General features: G+C 41.0%; 1 protein-coding gene across 1 annotated transcript in view; it reads right to left on the reverse strand.

Moving 5' to 3' along the window:
• Positions 1-20,352: 20,352 nt before the first annotated feature.
• The window catches only part of RNASE9 (ribonuclease A family member 9 (inactive)), a gene marked incomplete at both ends in the record, with an annotated part of 3,518 nt that continues 2,547 nt past the window's right edge, over positions 20,353-21,323 (reverse strand). The window contains 1 exon segment of the mRNA XM_082734441.1: positions 20,353-20,426. Coding sequence (XP_082590567.1) covers positions 20,353-20,426 — 74 coding nt within the window.

Here is a 21,323-nt window from a genome sequence, read left to right on the forward strand (position 1 = left end):
TGGAACTATCTTAAGTATTGAGGGTGAGTTACAAGGAAATAGCGTTCTTGTCAATAGCTTAACTCCCAGAGACCCATAATTCAGTTTCCTGGAGCCCTAACATCACCCTCCCTTCCTTGAGTGATGTGGGAAACTGAGGCAGAAGGGGAAGTAAACAAAATTAAGTTTATTCTTGACCTGCAGCCCATTGACAAGGACCTGAGATGGGCAGAGTATGACATTCCTCCAGGAATTCCCAACTGTCTTAAGGTTGATGACTTACTAGAAGGAAGTACAACCCTAGCTTGACAGTAGCAAGGCCTTTAGCATCCCAAGATTCTTCTATAGCATATCAAAGTCCTTTTGGACACCTCCCCTTTTCCTTGCCTCCCCCAACTCCCAAGTATATGATCAACCATTCCTCACAACCCCAGCTCAGCAGCTCCTTCTGCCCACGGGTCCTGTCCCTGGGCTTTCATAAAATCACCTGTTTGCACTAAAGACGTCTCAAGATTTCTTTCTTGGCCCTGGAATCCAGACCTCACCAACGTTCCCAAATGACATCAACGTGCTGCCGTAGGTGAGAAGGGCCGGTTCTTGGGAATCATACAGTCGTGGCATGAAATCGAAGCTCTGCTGTGACCACAGCAGTTGTGACCACAGATAGTAGCTGTAGGCTCTCGGAACCTCAGTTCCTTACTTGTAAAATGAGATGAAACCTACTTTATAGGGCTGTTATGAGGATTGTGTGAGACCCGATGGCCCGTAGTAGGCTTCAGAAAATGGCGGCTTGTGGGAGGCCCCGGTAAGGCTTGAGACGAGGACCAAACCAGGCCCTGACTTGTGCCTCCTTTAAAGGCTGAATAGCCAAACAAAAGGCTTAGGTCGATAAAGTCGAGTAGCACTGAGAAAGGGTCTGTGCTATGTGTTGTGCACTCGCCTACATGACTTCCCACACGTTTGCTAGTCAGATAGAGACGATTTGGCCGGGGTCAGAAATTCTTGGCTGGTCCTTGCTGTCCTTGCACGGGCTATAGACTACACCATTGTAAGATTGTGCTGTGCTTACACAAACTATGTATTGAGTAGCCTTGAAGTTAGTACATCTGGCGCTAGAGGGTCTGCTATTGGTGCTTGGGAAATAGATAATAGGAAAGCTCGAAAGGTTTTCTGTGCATGTTGTAAACTCTTTAGTAATCAGCTAAAAACATACTTTCTTATGATTGTTTCTGTTAGCTATATAATGCCTTGCTGCCTTGAATAAACTTGGCACTATTGGACATCCTCCTTGGTGTTCCTCCTGCCCCTATCTCTTTGTCTCTTAATTTCTTTTCACTATCCTCTTACCCTCACGTTCCTGATCGATTTGTTGCGCTGGCCGTGACAGCAGCTGCATTTGGTGGTGGTGTTGCTGGGTTCGCTTCCCACAGAGAGCTCCTAAGTTCTTTGACAGGATCTCCCTGGTAGCAGTGCTATGGTACAAAATGCAATATCAGCACAGCTTTCAATTTGGGGCACATTGGCTAGTATGTGGATATGTGGGGTCCTGTAAAAACTCCTCAAATTTCATTTGAAATTTGGGTGGCTACGAAATTTATATACTTGGGGCTAGTGCAATCCTTAGAACTGAGCAAATAGGGCCCTTGCCCTGGGCGTAGCCCTTCAGGGGTACCCTACCCTTTGAAGTGCCTTCCACATAGGAAGTCCTCTTGCATCTGGTACTGACTGACTGGTCAGGTGCCCTGAGCTTGAACCAGCAGCTGTGTGGGCTTACGTCCCATTTCTCCCCGTCAGGGCACTGTTCCCCATGGATAGAGCCAACTGGCCACTCCCTAAAAGTTCTGAGACTTGCACATATGCAACCATCCTCAAGTCCTGAAGCCAAGCCCAGGTTCCAGAATGGTGGCCTGGGAAGTGGGTCACTCTGTCTGGCAGGCATAGTATTTCCTTTGTAGGATTACATGAATGTGGGTCACCAGAATGGTGCTCACATATGATTTTGGGTTGAAACACATCCTGGACACAGTATGAATTTAGGATTCTGGGTCACCCGTGGTCACTACTGACTCTTGACGTTGAGAGCATATGTGGGAGGCTTTCATTCATTTCTGTTCTTACTGTTCTGCTTCTTCTGGCCTACAGTACTTGAGGATGGCAAGGAGCAGTAAGCAGGAGAGTAAGGTTCTTATTTCCTGGAATCGAAAAACGGATCTTGCAGACAGAGGAGAGTGAGTAAAGGGATGGAGCTTTAGTAAGCAAGGAGATTTAGTAAGCAAGGATGCAGAAAGAGCTCTCAGAAGTGAGAGGGGTCCTGACCAGGGTGCCCAGCAGGGCTTTTCATCTCTGGCCTTTAATTAGAACTTTACCAGGAAACTTGCCAGTGGTTAGGTCAGTGGGCTGGGGCTAAACATGATGCTTGTGCATTGTGTGAGAGTCTTTGTTTCTTGTTACATTTGTTTTATTAGGTCTGGTTAATCTTTATAGTTTACTTCTCCTTTGAGGCCTGGTAATTTTTTGTGGTTATTTTCTGTTTTCTGTGGTTACAGCGTAATTATGAGGAAAACATTTTAACCGTAGCAGTTGGACACAGGGCTGGTTTCCCTTGGAGTTGGGACAGAGTAATCTGAATTTTTCTTTCTGATCTTTGTTTTTGTTCTGTCTCCATGTCTGCATACCTAAAAAACCCTCAGAGCTTAGTTGGGGCCCCTCTTCTTTCCCTACCTACAGTTCCATCCTTTCCCTATTCAGCAGCACACGGTCTTCACCCTGTCAGCCCCCCACATTGGCACCCAGCGTGTTTACTCCAGTTTGCAGCCTCACACCATGCGGAGATGGGGGTAGCTCCTCCTGTCTCTTGTAAGGACTTTTGAGACCATTGCTTTGCAGTGCCCATGGGGCACTTCTGATCAGTGTCTTCTCTCACCTCTGATTGATAGACGATGATGTGCTCTCTTGGGTTGGCCTTCATAAAGGTAAATGATACTCCTTCCTTATACAAACAGAACCACTGTTCTTACTTTTCCCCTGACTCCTTGCCTATCATCCTTGCTGATGGGTATGTGTAGAAGGTAGGAGTGTAGTGAGTGTAGTGAGAAGTTAAAAAAGCGTTCACATTCTAAGAATGCAATGATTACAACCTGTAGAGTTCAAGAGAAGATGTTGTGGGAGGATGCTTTGTTTTATGTTTACACTATAAAATTCTGAATGACAGATTCTACATGACCAGAAAATGGATTATCATTCTCATTTTTCTTCATACTTTTGGTGCCATGGGCTGAATACAGGTCACCCCTAAAGTCACATGTTGGAATCCTAATGCCCCATGTGATGGTATTAGAAGGGAGGACCTAAGGTAAGTGACGTGGGAAACAAAAGCAAAAGAAAAATTAAATTTCCTTACTACTTACAGCCCATTGACAAGTCCTTGAAATAGGCAGAGTGACATTCCTTTAGGGACACAACTGCCTCAATGTTAATACTTTGCTAAGGGCAAAAGGCAACTTTAGCCCAACCCCCAGGATTCTGTAAGTCTACTTTAACCTATAAAAATTCCTCTGGAAAATTCCTTTATCTCTACGCCCCAATATACATTTTGGCGATTATCCTGCAAGCATATGACCCACTGATATACATTTGAAGGGTCTTATGCCTGAGGGTTTACTAAACAGTAATAAATGATCATTTCCTAACAATAGCGGGATCCTGGAAATCTTGTTTCCAAAAAACCTGGGAGGCTTATGCTATCCTTAACCTTCTCCCAACTTCAAACTATATAATGGGCCCCTCCTCATGACCCCAGGGCAGCTCTTTCTGCCCACAGGTCTTGTTCCCTGCTGGGCAAGGAGCCCTATGTGGGCTTGATCCCAGGACCCTGAGATCATGATCCAACCAAAGGCAGATGCTTAGCCAACTGAACCACCCAGATGTCCCCATCTCTGACCTTTTATTAAGACTTTGCCAGGAAACTTACTGGTGGTTAGGTCAGTGGCCTAGAACTAGAAATGACGTTTGTACATTGTGTGAATTTTTGTTTCTGTGACATCTGTGATATAAGTACGTATTGCTAGGTCTGGTTAATCTTTATAGTGAACTTTTCCTTTGAGGCCTAATTAGTTTTTGTGGTTATTTTTATTTTCTGTGGTTACAATTCAATTATAAAGAAAACATTTTAACCCTAGTAATTGAGATAGGGTGGTCTAAATTTTCCTGATCTGTTTGCTCTGTCTCAGCATCTGCATACATGAAATGCCCTCAGAAGCTAGTCAAGGGCCTCTTCTTTCCCTCCCTAAAGTCCCATCCTTTCCCTATTCATGAGGATGCTACAAAAAGTCTGTAACCCAGAAGAGAGCCCTACCCAAACATGCTGACACCCTGAGCTGGGACTTCCAGCTTCTAGAACTGTGAGGAATACATTTCTGTTGCTTATTCAACACCCAGTCTGTGGTATTTTGTTATAGCCACCTGGAGGGACGAAGCTACTGGGTAAGATTTGCATTTGTGGTTAATGTTAACAAGGTAAAGTAACAGGGTAAACTTGGAGAGAGTTACTGAAAGCTGGTGTGCATGGGCAGCCGGGGTGAGGGGGTGTGTGACATAGTGTCGTGAGTCAGGATATTGCCAGCACTAAATCAACAGGGTAGGAAACTGCAGTGGTTGGGAGTGCTACATTGGTTAAATTCAGGCAGGTTTTGAAGAGTCATGACATTGTACTTCCTTTCTCTTATGGTGGAAGAGGTAAAATTAACTAAGAATGATACGTTTGGCAATAAAGAACACAATGAAGTAGTCCCTAGATCTAGCAAGACCAGACTGATGTGGGAAACAAAGGTAGAAAGAAATGTAGATTAAAATGTCTTTATAACCAGCAGCCCAACAAATACTTGAGGCAGGCAGAGTATAATCCTCCAGGAAGCTCCCAACTATATATATATATATATATTTTTTTTTTAAAGATTTTATTTATTCATTTGACAGAGAAAGATCACAAGCAGGCAGAGAGAGAGAGAGGAGGAAGCAGGCTCCCCATCAAGCAGAGAGCCTGATGTGGGACTCAATCCCAGGACTCTGAGATCATGACCCAAGCTGAAAGCAGAGGCTTAATCCACTGAGCCACCCACGGATCCCAGCTCCCAACTATCGTAATGTTAATGCCTTGCTTGAGGGTAAAACAATCTTCATTTGACAGTAGCAAGGACTTCAGGATCCCGAGAGTCTTCTTTAGTGTATGAAGATCCTTTTGAAACCTCCCTTACCTTTACTTCCCCCAACCCCAATGTATATAATCAGTCACCCCTCACAACCCCTGGGGCTATAGCTCTTTCTGCCCTTAGATCATGTCCTTTGCTTTAATAAAACTGCCTTTTTGCACCAAAGGCATCTCAAGAATTCTTTTTTTTAAATTAACATATAATGTATTATTTGCCCCAGGTGTACAGGTCTGTGAATCGTCAGGTTTACACACTTCACAGCACTCACCATAGCAATACCCTCCCCAATGTCTATAACCCAGCCACCATATCCTTACCTCATCACCCCTTGTTTTGTGAGATTAAGAGTCTGTTATGGTTTGTCTCCCTCCTGATTCCATCTTGTTTCATTTTTCCCTTCCCTACTCCCCAAACCCCCCACTTTGACTCTCAAATTCCTCATATCGGAGAGATCATATGATAATAGTTTTTCTCTGATTGACTTACTTCGCTTAGCATGATACCCTCTCGCTCCACCCACATCATTGCAAATGGCAAGATTTCATTTCTTTTGATGGCTGCATAGTATTCCATCGTATATGTATACCACTCTTCTTTATCCATTCATCTGTTGATGGACATCTAGGTTCTTTCCATAGTTTGGCTATTGTGGACATTGCTACTATAAACATTCGGGTGCACATGGTCCAGTTTCATTCTTCTGCATGTGGCCGTCCAATTTTCCCAACACCATTTGTTGAAGGGACCGTCTTTTTTCCATTGGACATTCTTTCCTGCTTTGTTGAAGATTAGTTGACCACAGAGTTAAGGGTCCATTTCTGGATTCTTTATTCTGTTTCATTGATCTATGTGTCTGTTTTTGTGTCAGTACCATACTGTCTTGATAAATATAGCCTTGTAATGTCGCCCTCAGCCTGCAAGGACAACAATGAGCCTGGTATGGTGTTAATGCTTCATTTCCCTTTATTTAATCAACTTCCTTAGCTTATATACAGCAGGGTGACCAATAAGGGGCCAAGCAATGGGGAGAGCCAATGAGAGTCCTGTTACTATGCTGATTAAATTTGATACAGCCAATAACTATGTCCTCCTTTAGGCGGGCTTCACCAGAAAGTTCATTGTATACTTGCAGCGTATTTTGCTAGCAGTGAGCCAAGCACCTTCTTGTAATGGCGGGGACTTTCCCGGCCGGAGGCAGTCCCTGACATTGTAATAGAGCTTGAAGTCTGGAATTGTGATGTCACCAGCTTTGGTTTTCTTTTTCTACATTGCTCTGGCTAACTGGGGTCTTTTTAAGGATTATTTGTTCCATTTCTTTGAAAAAAATTGATGGCATTTTTAAAAAGATTTTATTTATTTATTTGACAGAGAGACATCACAAGTAGGCATAGAGGCAGGCAGAGAGAGAGAGAGAGGAGGAAGCAGGCTCCCTGCCGAGTAGAGAGCCCGATGCAGGACTCGATCCCAGGACCCTGAGATCATGACCTGAGCCAAAGGCAGTGGCTTAACCCACTGAGCCACCCAGGTGCCCAATTGATGGTATTTTGATAGGGATTGTATTAAATGTATAGATTGCTTTAGGTAGCATAGACATTTTCACAATATTTGTTTCTCTTGTAACTAATAAATGATACATATTTTGTGGTAAATGTACTTTGAAACTATGCAAGTATTTCATTCCTAATCACATTTTCAATGTACTTATTTACTTATATCAGTAGGGGCTCATAGTTTCTTGTTTAATTTAAGGAGTTATATAGCCTGTTCCTGAATTAGTCAGTGGAAGCCCTTTAAATCTGGCTTCTGGGTGCTATTGCCATGTCCCCATGATTCTTTAGGCACTTCCCCTGCTTTGAGAAACAACAAGATGGTCCAAGCTTACCTTATATTTTCCTTGCCCTGGAACCAGTCAGTTCTCCAAAGATGCCTGTGTTGTTTTTTTTTTTTTTTCCTGTGGAGAACAGAATTTTGTATATTTGTGGTTGTTGGGGTGAGAGAGCTCCAAGACTCTGTCAGTGGACAGAGCTTGGGAATACAGCAAAGAGATCCAATTACAAACACACACATGCAGACTCACACACACACAGTAACATGTGTGTTATTTACATATTTACATGGAAAACCATGAGTTCACACCAATACCTCCAATTCCAGTCTAACCCCACGGGGCTCATATTAGTTTTCTCCCTTTCTGTATTTATATCCTCATTTCCATATTTATAACCTTCTTCCCCCATATTTTCTTCAGTATTTTTACTTATTTGTTCAATCTCCACATATGTAACCAGTCTTCCATAGCTCCCGCTGTCCCCCTTCCATATGGATGTCCGTTGCCTACTCTGACTCTGACACTCTGTGCCAGGCTGCCTTCCTACATGGATGCTCCCCATTTCAGGTACCATACCCCACACCAGGTCATCCTCTGAGTGGACACCTCCTCTAGCTGCTCAAGCTCTGACTCTTCATGCTGGATTTTCCCCCCATCATACCTCAACCTAAATCCCTCTCACCTCCAAATGGGTGTCCCATTCACCTGTCTCGGGCTCTGACTTACATTCTTCACACCGGCCCCACCCTCCTGTGGATGCCTACCTTGGTCTGCCCCGTCTAATAGTTTCAGGAATAAATTGTATAGGAAGGGAAGAAAGTGGAAATAAAGGGAGGAATGTGAAGAGAAGGGAAGGAAAGGGGAAGAGATGGGGAAATGAGCAAAGGAAAGGAAAGAAGTTCTATTTGTTGAAAATTCAAATTATGCATTAGCTTTTTCTGGATTTTAAAAATGTTACTACGAATAAATTATTTCATTAATGAAATATCTATTTAACTATTTCCCTACTCTTGGACACTGAAGTGACTTCCACTGATAAATAATTTGCACAGATACTTTTCCTTAAGAAAAATTCTTCTGATAGGAATTATTAAGTCAAGAAGTATAAATAATCTTAAAGTTGTATGTACTTTTAGGTTTTCACACCTTCCCTTTCAGTGAAGTTGTACTTATATCCCCACCTACCAGTATACAGCTTGGGCCCATGCCAACTATATCCTTTGCATAATTTGGCATTATCTTTTATTTTAATCTGACAGTTTGATAGGCAAAATATAGCTTCTCATTATTAACTTTGCATATCTTTTACTGAACATACTAACTTCTCATTATTAACTCTTGCATATCTTTTACTGAAACATATTAATTTTGCATATCTTTTACTAAACAGGCCATTTCTAAATAAATTCTTAATGACTCAGTGTCTCCTCTTCCCTGAGATTCTCTCCACTGCATGACACAAACCCTCATGAATCTGATTTTTGCACACACACTCTTGATAGTCTGTAAACACAAATTAAAAACTCTTTAGATTTGAGTGGATTGTTCATGATGACTGCATGATGTCTTCAGTCATGCACTCAGCATGTTGAATCTGGGATTGTTTGGGAAGATATCCAGGGAAGATATGGTTCAGGAATTTCTCCTAGAGAAATTTTCCTGCTGGTGCAGGGTGCTCCTCGACCCACCCAGATTCCCAGAGGGAAATTACAAATAGTGCTCAGTTTGTGCAAGCACTGTGGACGTCTCATTATTCACCCGTATTCAGTCTGGCCCCACGCCCTTTCATGGGTCATGCCAGCATCAGTGTTTACTGTAAGAGCCTATTTAGCCAGAGAGATTCCATCCGGTTAAACTCTGGTTAAACAGTGATTTTGTTTTTTAAGCAGTAAAACTTAAACTGACCTTGCCCCCCGCCCCCCTCAGGGAACTTACTTAAAACAAGTCCCAGAAACCAGTCCCAGGTAACAAAGCCGGAAGACAAGTGTGGGTCAGGCCAGGTGGAGGTATCCAATCAGTGGGAGCACATACCAAGGAGTATGGGCCCGCCCTCTGGGCACCTTTTGGGCGCCAGTTCTGACCAAGGTGATAGGCTAGGTCAAATATCTACTATAGGGTAAATTGTAATTCAATTGGTCACTTATATGTGACCTAGCATGACTGTGCAGCTTTCTCTGTGTGTTACCTGTGCATGGCCAGGCCCAACCACATGGCCTTTGCCCTTAAAAGCTAGTCTGTAAAGAAGAGAGAGGTCGCCTCTTTGCAAGAGATGGCCCTGGCCGGTCAGTTTGATTCTCGATGCTTGGCACGAAATAAAGCTTTGCTTGACCTTCCCTTTGTATCAGTCTCGCTCCTTTGATTACAAACCTAACGTTTACCATTTTCCAGATTATCTATAGCAGCCTGGACATCCTGCTACCATATCCAGGCTTCTCCTCTTATAATCTACTTGTCTTGTCCAGTTTAGTCACCTCAATCAGTTCTTGACTCTTTTAATGTTAATCCTAGAATGGAAAAGAGATTTAGTTAAAAGGCCAAGACTAGATTAAAAAAAAGAACAAGCCATTTGCAAAATGAGAACTTTTCCCCCTGAAGGCCCTGTTTAATGGTGATACATGTTTTTTATTCTGAACAGGCAGCATCACATCCAGAAATAACCAAATAGGATGAGTGTGATTCCCTATCCCCACAGTTCTTTCCTTCTTCACAGTTGTGGTCACTTCAATCTATCTTGAGGAATTCATGGAGTCAACAAAATATGAATCTTACCGTGGATCATGCTTCTTTTTCCTTATTGTGGTAAAATATATGTAAACATAAAAATTGCCATTTTAATAATTTTAAAGTATACAATTCAGTGGCATTAGCTGCATTCACAATGCTGGGGAACCATCACTACCCAAGCAAAAATTCTGTCACTCAGATCACATTTTGTGTTTATCAAAGTAATACTTGCACAGAGACAGAAGCTACCATCTCTTTCCCACCACTTTCTGAATCCGGTCCAAGTCCTAAGAGGCACCACTTCCTGCGCTGGCTAATTTCTTTGTCCTTATCTTTTGATCCTAATACTGATTCTTTTATTCCCATCGCATTTATATACTTATTTTGCAAGTGTTTATTCTTTTTCTATTGTTACATTTTCATCCTGTTTTTCTTTTATGAAAGTAATAGCTCCTCTGATAACTCAGAATACAGTAACTCAAGATCTAATTATTAGTTATTGTGATTTTATCTTCCGGTCCCTGATTTGTGAAGTTTGTTTTTACTTCATGAGTTTTGTTTGTTTATTTGTTTCGGGTGGGCAACAAAGCAAAGTTTATTGAGTGATAGTACAAAGCTCCCAAAGACAGAGAGGACCCAAAAGGGTTGCCCAACTTCGTGTTTTTTAATTGCAATCTTCGAAGAGATATGGAAACCACTCAATATGTGAAGAAAATGGACTTTGCAAACAAAAAGGACTGATTTTGTAGACTTGGACAAGTAAATTTCTCTTTAAAATAAAGATAATTCAATATTATTAAAAGATATCTGGAAACATACAGGCATGTGAGTGAGTGGTATGTGTCATGTGTGTGCGTTGTGCGTGTGTGCATGTGTGTGTGTGTAATACCAGGGAAGTAGTAAGTGCTGAATTTATGATAGATCTAATTTTTCCTCTTTTATGTATTCACTTCTCAAAAATAACAAACCCCACAGCACCTACAACATGTATGATGCGGGGGCCACCAGATGGCACCAGTGCACAAGTTTCAGGATCAGAACTATGAAACCATGCTCAACTCTTACCTGGGTCCCAAGCTTTCTTTAAAAATATGAGTACTCATGAGTTTGGAAGTTTCCTTCCCATTTCTATTTTTTGAAACAATTTCAGAAGAATAGGTATTAATTCATTTTTAAATGTTTGGTAGAATTCCCCTGGGAGGCGGCCATTCTGGAAAATGATATGGAGGTTCCTCAAAAGCTAAAAATTTCTCAAAAAGTTAAAAATACAACTACCCCACCCCCCAGCAATTGTACTACTAGGTATTTATCCAAAGGATACAGGTGCATCCCAATGTTTATGGCAACAATGTCGACAATAGCCAAAATAATCTGAGGAGAGCCCAGATGGCCATAGACAGATAAAGAAGATGTGGTACACACACACACACACAGAGAAATATTACTCAGCCATCAAAAAGAATGAAATCTTGGCATTTGCAGTGATGTGGATGGAACTAGAGAATATTAGGCTAAGTGAAATAGTCAGAGAAAGACAAATCGCATATGATTTCCCCCATTGTGGAATTTAAGAAAAAAAAAGAAAAAAAAATTTAAGGAGAAGGTAAGGAAAAATAAGATAAGATGAAAACTGAGAGGGATGCAAACTGTAAGAGATGCTGAACTCTAGGAAACAAACTAAGGGTTGCTGGAAGGGAAGAGTTGGGAGATTGGGGTAGCTGGGTGATGGACATTAGGGAGGGCATATGATGTAATGAGCACTGGGTGTTGTATGAAACTGATGAATCACTAAATTCTATCTCTGAATCTAATAAAAAATAAATTAAATAAATAAAAATTTGAGTACTCAGGTACATATTTTACTGAATAGAATCTGTGAAGATTAACTGGTAATTTAACCATAATTTTCTCTGGATGACAGAATATGGTTAATTGTTTCAATAGTACTCTTTTCTTACTTAACAATTACTATGCATTATTTGAGGGATATAAATCAAAATGATATATCTCTATAAAACAGTACAGTTTCTAGATGTTATGATACACAACTCTTAATATTTAGGAGGGCCAGAAACTAACATAAAGGTACAAACTGGTGACTATTTTCCTGTCACTATTTGAAATTATTACTCCAAAGCTAATCTCATGAACAGACTCCTCAGAATGTTCTTTTTCATCTAATTACATTAAAAAAATTAAAGACACTTCCCTCTCCACCACCTCCTATCTCCACATTTAAGAACACTATAATTAAAAAAAAAAAAAGAACTCCATAATTAGGTCTCTTTGATTTCTTTTAAGAATAATATAAATCAGCTATATAGAAAAGAATAAGAACAATACTAGAACATATACACTTCCATCAGTATTTTTAAAATGTTAATGGTTAGCCATATTTGGTAAAGATATTTTTTAAAAAGAATTAAAGGATGCAGATGCAGCTAATATTACTCCCCCATTCTTTCATCCTCATTTTCCAGAAATAACTACTCAAGAGATGTTAGTGAATATTTTCCCCCTGGATAGTTTTATGCTTTTTTTAATTAAATTTTTAAATTTTTTTAATAAACAATTATTTTTAGCCCCAAGGGTACAGGTCTGTGAATCGCCAGGTTTACACACTTCACAGCACTCACCATAGCACATACCCTCCCCAATGTCCATAACCCCACCACCCTCTCCTGAACCCCTCCCCACAGCAACCCTCAGTTTGTTTTGTGAGGTTGTCTCTTATGGTTTATCTCCCTCCCGATCCCATCTTGTTTCATTTATTCTTTTCCTACCCCTCAAATCCCCCACATTGCATCTCCACTTCCTCATATCAGGGAGATCATATGATAGTTGTCTTTCTCTGATTGACTTATTTCGCTATATGCTTTTTTTTTTTTTAAGATTTTTATTTATTTATTTGAGAGAAAGAGATCACAAGTAGGCAGAGAGGCAGGCAGAGAGAGAGGAGGAAGCAGGCTCCCTGCTTAGCAGAGAACCCGATGTGGAGCCCAATCCCAGGACCCTGGTATCATGACCTGAGCCAAAGGCAGAGACTTAACCCACTGAGCCACCCAGGTGCCCCTAGTTTTATGCTTTTATTAGCTTTGCATATACCTCAAACAATATATATAAATACATATGTATACTACTTTGTGTTTTTGAAATGTACATAACTTAATTCATGTTGTGCATATCCTTTTGCCACTTGCAATTAACAACCAACATTGTTATTGACATTATCAACACTACTGCGTCTAGATCCTGTTTGTTGATATTCTATTATTGTATTCTATAAGTATATTGGAGTATTTATTTTCCTTTATAAATGGACATTTAAATTTCCTGACAGTAATTGTACAAATAGTGCATTCATGAGCTTTCTTGGGCATCTTCCTTTGCCTATATTTGTGTTTTTCTAGAATATATACTTGGAAGAATTCCAAATTGCAATATCTATATGATTATCTCATTATCATAATAGTTTACACTTCCCACATTACCAGTGGAATTGAACATCTCAAATGCTTAATGACCATTCACATTACTGCTTCTGCTACTCTGAGAATTGCTAGTTCATATCAGACTTGGAGAACATTTGAAAAACAGTAAAAAAGAAACACCCCCCCCAAATTAAAAAAAAAAAAAAAAAGGCCCAAACTTCCTATATATCTTTAACCCAGTTTCCCCATGTATTAACATTCCACTGCATTTGTTTTTATAATTCTATCATTTTGGAGGAAGCTTTTAAAAGTTAATTTCAACATGGTGCCTCTCTATAGCATTGTTTTTGTTGCTGTCAAAATTCTCAATTTTGCTGTATTTGTTATTTTATTGCTGTGTAACAAACTACTACAAACTTAGTGGCTTAATACAATGCCTATTTATTATTTCAGAGTTCAGTAGGTCTGAATTTTGGCTCAACTGGGTTCTATGTCCCATGTCTCACACTCCAGGAGTCAACCAGAAGCTGAGACTAGTGAAGACACATTGGTCTATTTCTTGAAAGTCGGTAGAGTTGGATTTCGTTCTTAAAAAAAAAAAAAAAAAAAAGGGACGCCTGAATGGCTCAGTTGGTTAAGCTGCTGCCTTCAGCTCAGGTCATGATCCTGGCGTCCTGGAATGGAGTTCCACATCAGGCTCTGTGCTGGGCAGGTAGCCTGCTTCTCCCTCTGCCTCTGCCTGCCACTCTGTCTGCCTGTGCTCACTTGCTCTCTTTCCCTCTCTTTCTCTGACAAATAAATAAATAAAATCTTAAAAAAAAAAAGATTTTATTTATTCATTTGAAAGAGAGAGAGAGCACAAACGGGGCATGGGGCAGACGGAGAAGGAGAAGTAGAGCAGGGCTCCCGCTGAGCAGGAGTTGGGGCTCCATCCCAGGATCCCAAGATTGTGACCTGAGCCGGAGACAGATACTTAACTGACTGAGCCACCCAAGAGCCCTAAAGTGGGTTTTTAAATCAAAGAATAACCTTATTTTATACTTAGAGGCTATGGAAGTCTAGACGTGTAGCTTTCATGATTTTATGAAAAATCAGGAGTTTATTTGAAATAAAAAGGAAATCAGTACCTGGTCCCATGTAGAGAGAACACCTGACCCCTGATAACTCCTGAACAATGAGGCGAATGAGGTCAGTGTGTACATGGGCAACACATACCAGAATGTTCCTAATTTTCTACATTATCTTTTTTTACTCATCAGGTGTGTCCTTTGATCATGCCCAAACTCTGCCCCAGGGCTTTCCCAAGGTCTCAGTGAGGTTCAGAGGCATCAGTCTTCTTGTCTTGGACCCCAGCCAGAAACAGAAGGCGCAGAGCAGGCACCAGGCCTAACATCAGGATTTTTCTGTATACTTAGCACTGAACATTAGTAGCAGCCTACTGAGGAATGGGGGTGTGCAGGTTGATGTGAGCCTTTTGGTGCACCCAAAGCCCTTTTTCCAAAATACTTAGTAAGAATTTCATTTTGGTTTTAACAATGGGAATTAAATTGGTTAAAATACAAAAATAAAACCCATAGTTCTTCCTTAGTTTTTAAGTTTAAATTACAAATTTTATTATTTATTCATAAATTCAGTAGATACCTGCCTGTATTTGGAGGATCTCACAAAGCTTTCTTGTGAGCCATGGTCATAATTCATGAAATGGATATATGGAGGAGGCTGAGCACAGGGAATCTCAGGTTGGGTCTTAGCTTGGGGCGTAGAGAGCCTCACTTTGGCCTGTCACAGTCTCTGGATTGAGAAGAATGATCTGAGGCTAATAAAACACAAGTAATTGTGGTCCTCCAGGCTCATAAGTCAGTGATGCAACTCAAACTGTAATTCCCCAACCTAAGAGCTCCTTCTAATAATCCTTATATTTGAATGTTCTTTTGCTGTTCTACCATGCCAGAACACTTGAATTAAAGAGAGGGAATTGGGATGCCTGGGTGACTCTGTCATTGAGCGTCTGCCTTTGGCTCAGGTCATGATCCTGGCGTCCTGGGATCAAGCTCCACCTCAGGATCCCTGCTCAGCGGGAAGCCTGCTTCTCCCTATCCCACCCACTGCTTGCCCTCTCTTGCTGTCTCTCTGTCAAATAATAAAATAAATAAATAGAATCTTTAAAACTAAATAAAAAATAAAGAGTGGGGATTAAGCAGGAGTTAAAAGAGAGTCACTATTTCTCTAACACAGTCACTGATGTGCTTTTGTTTTTCTAATTATACCATTACATGTCATTCTTAAAATTCACACCAGGCCTGCACCTAGACAACCTAGATCTCATCAGACTTTATCAGTCTGGGGTTACTGATGGAATTGCTTTCATAGTAACCACCTGCTTGGGCACCTGGGTGGTATAATTAGTGAGGCGTCCAACTCTTGGTTTTGACTCAGGTTGTGCTCTGAGGGTTGTGAGACTGAGCCCTATGTTGGGTTCCATACTCAGTGTGAGTCTGCATAACACTCTCTCTTCCTCTGCCCTTCCTTACCACCCCTGTGTGTGTGAAAGCACATGCTCTCTCTTAAATAAATAAATAAATCTTTAAAAAGAAAAATGGTAACCACCTACATTTCACATGATTATACTCCCTCCTCCCCAAATCCCATATGTATCAGTTGCAATTGTTGTGGCGGGACAGAAACTTCAAATAACAATGGTTGAAATGGGGTAAGTGTTAACTTCTCTCCCACATTTTTTGTTCTAAAGTCCAATGACAGTCAACTTAAGTCTGATATGGAGTTCCATGGTGTAAGATATCCAGTCTCTTCCTCTTTTATCGGTCAGTTTTGTTTTGCTCAAACGAGCATGTGGCTTCCATGTCGGCATCCAAAATGGCTCCTCTAGTGTCAGCCATCCTGGCTCTATTCCAGCCATTATGAAAATGAAAAGGAAAACAGGGACATTTCCCTCCCCTTCAAGGATATGTCTCAGAAGTTTCCCTCATTTCGATCAATTTCTGTGGACATCCCACTGTCTAGAAATTAGTCACGTGGACAATTTTACTTGCAAAGAAACCTGGGGAAGAAAACTCTTATTTTGGGTGACTGTGTGCTCAGGTAAAATTTGAGCTTCCTATTACAACCCTCAGAGGAAGACAGGAATGACTGTATTGAGGGACAACAGGTACCTTCTGCTCTACCCTACACTATCCTCATGCTTAGAATCTCGCTTGTGTCATGTCTGCCCCATCTTGGATTCTCCAGGGGAGAGGATGGCAAGAATGGGTTGGAGTTGGGTATTTTCTTTCCCTTAGGTCAGTTAGCCTCTGAGAATTCCCTAGCATGTTAGCCTCAGGTTAATTAGTTTCTCCTGAGGACAAAGTTTATTAAGAAAAACAGGATGCATCTGTTAAGAAAACAGAGTGCTAAGAATAGAGGAAACATGGTTGCTTTCTTCCCTCCCTCCAAAAGCTCTAGGGGATTTTTCTGTGATGTGAGAAACCTGTTCAAGCTTCAGGAAGTAAATCTCACAAAACTGTGAGGCCTCCCCATGACTGGGTCTCCCGTGAATTTTTAACTCTTGGAGTTGTCCATACTGAGCCTCCAGCAATTTATCAATGACCATTCTGATTTTCCTCCCCTTGCACTGCTTCCCACAGTGGTTTCCTCTGTTAAAGATAAAATGAGATGTATTGAATTTTTCAGTTTATTTGAGGAAAAACCAATTTGAATCATTTGCTAAACCAGAGGTGGTTAGGAGTGCTTCACCAAAGGAGTGAGGGGAAAGAGTTCTATACAGAGGTAAGAAGCAAAGGAAGGAAATTATTTAATTGGCTCTAGTTGACATGGTCCCTTTATTTGGGAAAACCTAGTTGGCTGCTTGTGTTTGGTTGTCCTTAGGTTTTAATTTTTTAACCTAGAGGCATTTCAGGCTTAGGTTTTGTTCTATTTACCTAGATGACTAAGGCATTAAAGCCCCTTCTGTCTAATGGCTCCTGTGGTCTAGTTACTTTAGCACCCTTTAGGAATCTCTCCTCCATTAAGGTGTTAGTCTCTGTATTTGTCTGTCAATCTCTCCAGTCTTGAGGACAGAGCTTTGCTTTCTCCTCAACTCTTACAGATCCTAGAAGTGTTGACTTTTTAGTCTGTTGATCTTTGTACTTGTTGCTAAGGAGGGGTGGCACCTTCTTCTGACCTTCTTATGTGCGTGTGGGAGGAATTACTTGCCTCCAGAAGCTGGTTCTACCCTGCCATTCTACATTGTCTCTAGGAATTTAATTATTCTAGGTACCTCATATAAGTGGAACCATACCATATTCATTCTTTTGAGTCTGGTTTATTTGCTTAATGTTTCAAGAGCCACTCATGTTGTTGCATGTATCAGAATTTCAGTCCTTTTTAAAGCGAAATAATATTCTACTGTGTGTACACACAACATTTTGTTTATCTGTTCATTCGTGGATGGACATTTGGGTTTTTCCCCATCTTTGACTACAGTGAATAATGCTCCTATGAATATTGGTGTGCAAATAGCTGCTTGAGTCTCTGATTTGACTCTCTTCTGTCACAGTGTAGAAACAGAATTCCCTCTCTCCTCAGGTGTTTCCTTTCCACAGAGAAGTGGAAAAGGGAGGGAGGAGTATTCTAGAGTCTGAGCACATTAATCTCAAGGAGAAACTATTTCCTAAGAGGCCGTTTAAATTATTGAATGAGTTTAAGTTGGAACTGTACTAGATACGGAGTTAATTTGTTTATCAACTTCCTTGTGAGTGGTGCCTCGTGAGAATGGCAGGTTCGTTATCCACAACATAAATACTTTGCCTTCTTTCCTACACATCTGAGTTATAGCATAAGGTAAATTTTAAGATTGTTCTGTATGGGGATCATTGCACTTAGGTTAGAGATGTGACAAAAGTGTCCCTAATTGAGGCCAGCAAGACTGCTGTACCTGACCATCGGTTTTCAGCTTTGCTTTCCAGACACTCAATTTTATTAACACACCCCAAATTAAGGAAATTTGTTGCTGTACATCATCCATATATTAACTTATAACGAAATTCAAATGAGAAGTAGAGCTGCCAGAAAGACTAATTCTTATCCCTTGGTCATGATCCCATGTTATTTTAATGGGTTGCTTCCCACAGCAAGGGAACTTGTGGTTTGGCAGGTTAATGAGTTTTGTCAGCCATCTGTGATGGCCTGATGCACACATCTCTAGTGAAAGGAATTTCCTATCATGGGTATAATGTGTTCTTGTTGGTTTTTTCAACAGTCAGGCTTCTGGCATAACACTAGAGTCAGTGATCCTGAGCTCTGGCTGAGCCTTAGAATTGCCTGTGGGGCTTGTTAAAGACACAGATGGCTAGGTCTCATCCAATCCTAGTGAATCAAATAAATCGGCAGATGCTTCAGTAATTTTGTTAAGGTTTTACAAAAGATTCTGGTTCATGAAAGACAATTGAAAATCACTGGACCAAACTTTTGCAGTTAGGTTTTAGCTATCACTTCAGGTTGACACTCTGGGTCACGGATTCTGTATTTCTGTTACAGGTTGGCTGAAATAAGATTCTGCATGAGGAGTCAACACTCTATTCCTCAATTATAATCCTACCTAGAGATGCTCATACTTGGAGGCTTCAGTAGGAGTCATTAGTACATTCCCTGGATTCCTATAGAGGTCTGGAGTTAGTCAAGGCAGATGTTTAAAGACTGAATAATAGTAACAGTGATGCTTAATTGCATTGAGAAAAACATTTCCTTAGGTCAGATCAGATGTTTTACAGGCTAATAACTGCTTCCCAATATACATTTTTCTATTCTTCCTTTTAGCACTAAACCACAGTCTCCAGAGTCCTGGCCTTCAGTGTGTCTTTGGCACTAAGTTCTGGCCAGTGTGATGTGAGTTGAAGAAATGGGAGCAAATTCCTTGCCATGTTCCCTGTAGAAAAAGCTGGCTCCCCTCTATCCTTTTTGCATTCCATACCCTGGAGTACAGAGGTGTGGTGAGCTGTCTGCAGCCAGCTAGACAAAGACAGCACTTAGAGCTGGAGAAATGGCAGAGCGATCATGTGGAAAGAACCCTGGTCCTTCAGTGATCACGTAGAACATAGCCATCTTCCCGTCCTGGACAGATTGCCTCCCCTGGGTTGTTACAGAAAGGAGAGGTAAACATTGATCTGTTTGAGGTACTGTGTTTTAGGACTCTTGGTTGTATCAGATCCCTCTGTACCATAATTATGACAGAAGCCTACAGGACCAGTAGTCTCAGATCTTTACTGACTTGCTGAATTCCTGTCACTATACCTTTCTCCAAAATGCTGCAGTCAGAATGTCAACAAATGAGACACTAACAGACTTTCACTGTCCCTTTTTCTAAATGTGCAACCTCACATCTTTTGTTGGTAGTAGGTTATGGCAACTCTATATCTTATGGAGTGTTCAGCACCTCCTAGGATCAATGAGGGAACATGTGCCTTTAGAACTGAGGCCTAGCTGTGTCTCCCTCTGCCTTTCCTATTTCTATTCCTTCCCCCACATCCTCAGCATATAAATATGCAGAAGGTATGAAGACACAGACATTGGATAGCACTGACTGATGACTTCCCATGGGCTAACAATGCTCCTTAAATTGCCCTTTACTGACATTAGTTTTATTCCTGGTATAGAGGCCTCTTCATGTCCAAGCCTCATTTTCATCTTCTCTCTCTATTCCCAATAGGGAAAAAAATAATTCTTTCTCTTACTTCTCTTTTCTCCTTGAAATCTCTCCCTCTTATATTCTTAACATCTATCCCTTTCTTAGAAGCGATCCCTCTCTCCATGCTGGGCATAGAGCCTGGTTGATGCTCTCTATTTCTATCTTTCTCTCCTTCCCCCTCTGCACCCTCCCACCTAAAAAAAAAAAGTGATCCCTCTATTTTGATATTAAACAAATATGATATTTTGATCATATTTGTTTCACAAGCTTCTAGTCCAATATTCATAACGTATTTTGCTTCATGAAATCCTCAAAACCTGCTTTTCTTCCCTCTGCTCTGGTACTATTATTAGAGCATATACTGAAGTAATAAATTGCTGTACTTACTTGTAATGAATATATCTTAATAAGAGGAGGAAGGTAATCTTCAATAACTGAATAATCTCAAATATTGACATTTTGTAATATGTTGGGGACCACCTCCGGCCAGGAAAGTCCCCACCATTACAAGATGGTGCTTGGCTCACTGCCAGCAAAATACACTGCAAGTATACAACGAACTTTCTGGTGAAGCCCGCCTAAAGGAGGACATAGTTATTGGCTGTTTCAAATTTAATCAGCATAGTAACAAGACTCTCATTGGTTCTCCCCATTGTTTGGCCCCTTATTGATCACCCTGCTGCATATAAGCTAAGGAAGTTGACGAAATAAAAGGGGGAATGAAGCATTAACACCGAACCAGGCTTCTTGTCGTCCTTGCGGGTTGAGGGCGACAGTAATAAGGGTTAAGTCCGCGCATATGTATATATATATATGCTCATTAGCACCATGAATGCCCTCGTTCTCTTGGAGTTTATATTCTAGTGGTTGGAAGACATAGTCTCAGAGTCCCGTCTCATGGAAAAGGTGTTCCTGAATTCAAAATCTCATTTGGATAAAGTATCTTTTATTTCTTGTGTTGATAGACTAGAGTCACTATCCAGCAGCTCTATGTCACTGGAGGTATTTCCTTAGATCTCTTAAGAAGAACTTGATAATATTTACTAGCTTTTGTAATCTTCTAACCATGAAAACTAGGGTAGAATATTTATATATTCTGCTACATATCATATACTCAATGCAAGTAATAGAATGTACCAAATGGAATGAGAAGTATGAATTCAATTTTGCTCAAAAATATGCAGGGGCAAATGAATAGGGTTCAACCTGGCATCATTAGTTTTCTTCAATAAGGAACAGCACAGGGATAGATGCAAGCTTCAGTTCTATACTCCCCCCTCATGTCATTTCATAATGTTGTGCTAGGACAGAAGGGATGGAACAAGGGTGCCTGGGTGGCTCAGTGGGTTAAGCCTCTGCCTTCAGCTCAGGTCATGATCTCAGGGCTCTGGAGCCGAGCCCTACATCGGGCTCTCTACTCAGTGGGGAGCCTGCTTCCCTCTCTCTCTGACTGCCTCTCTGCCTACTTGTGATCT

Source organism: Mustela nivalis (genome assembly GCF_964662115.1).
Source record: "Mustela nivalis genome assembly, chromosome: 6".
NCBI classification, from domain to species: Eukaryota; Metazoa; Chordata; class Mammalia; order Carnivora; family Mustelidae; genus Mustela; species Mustela nivalis.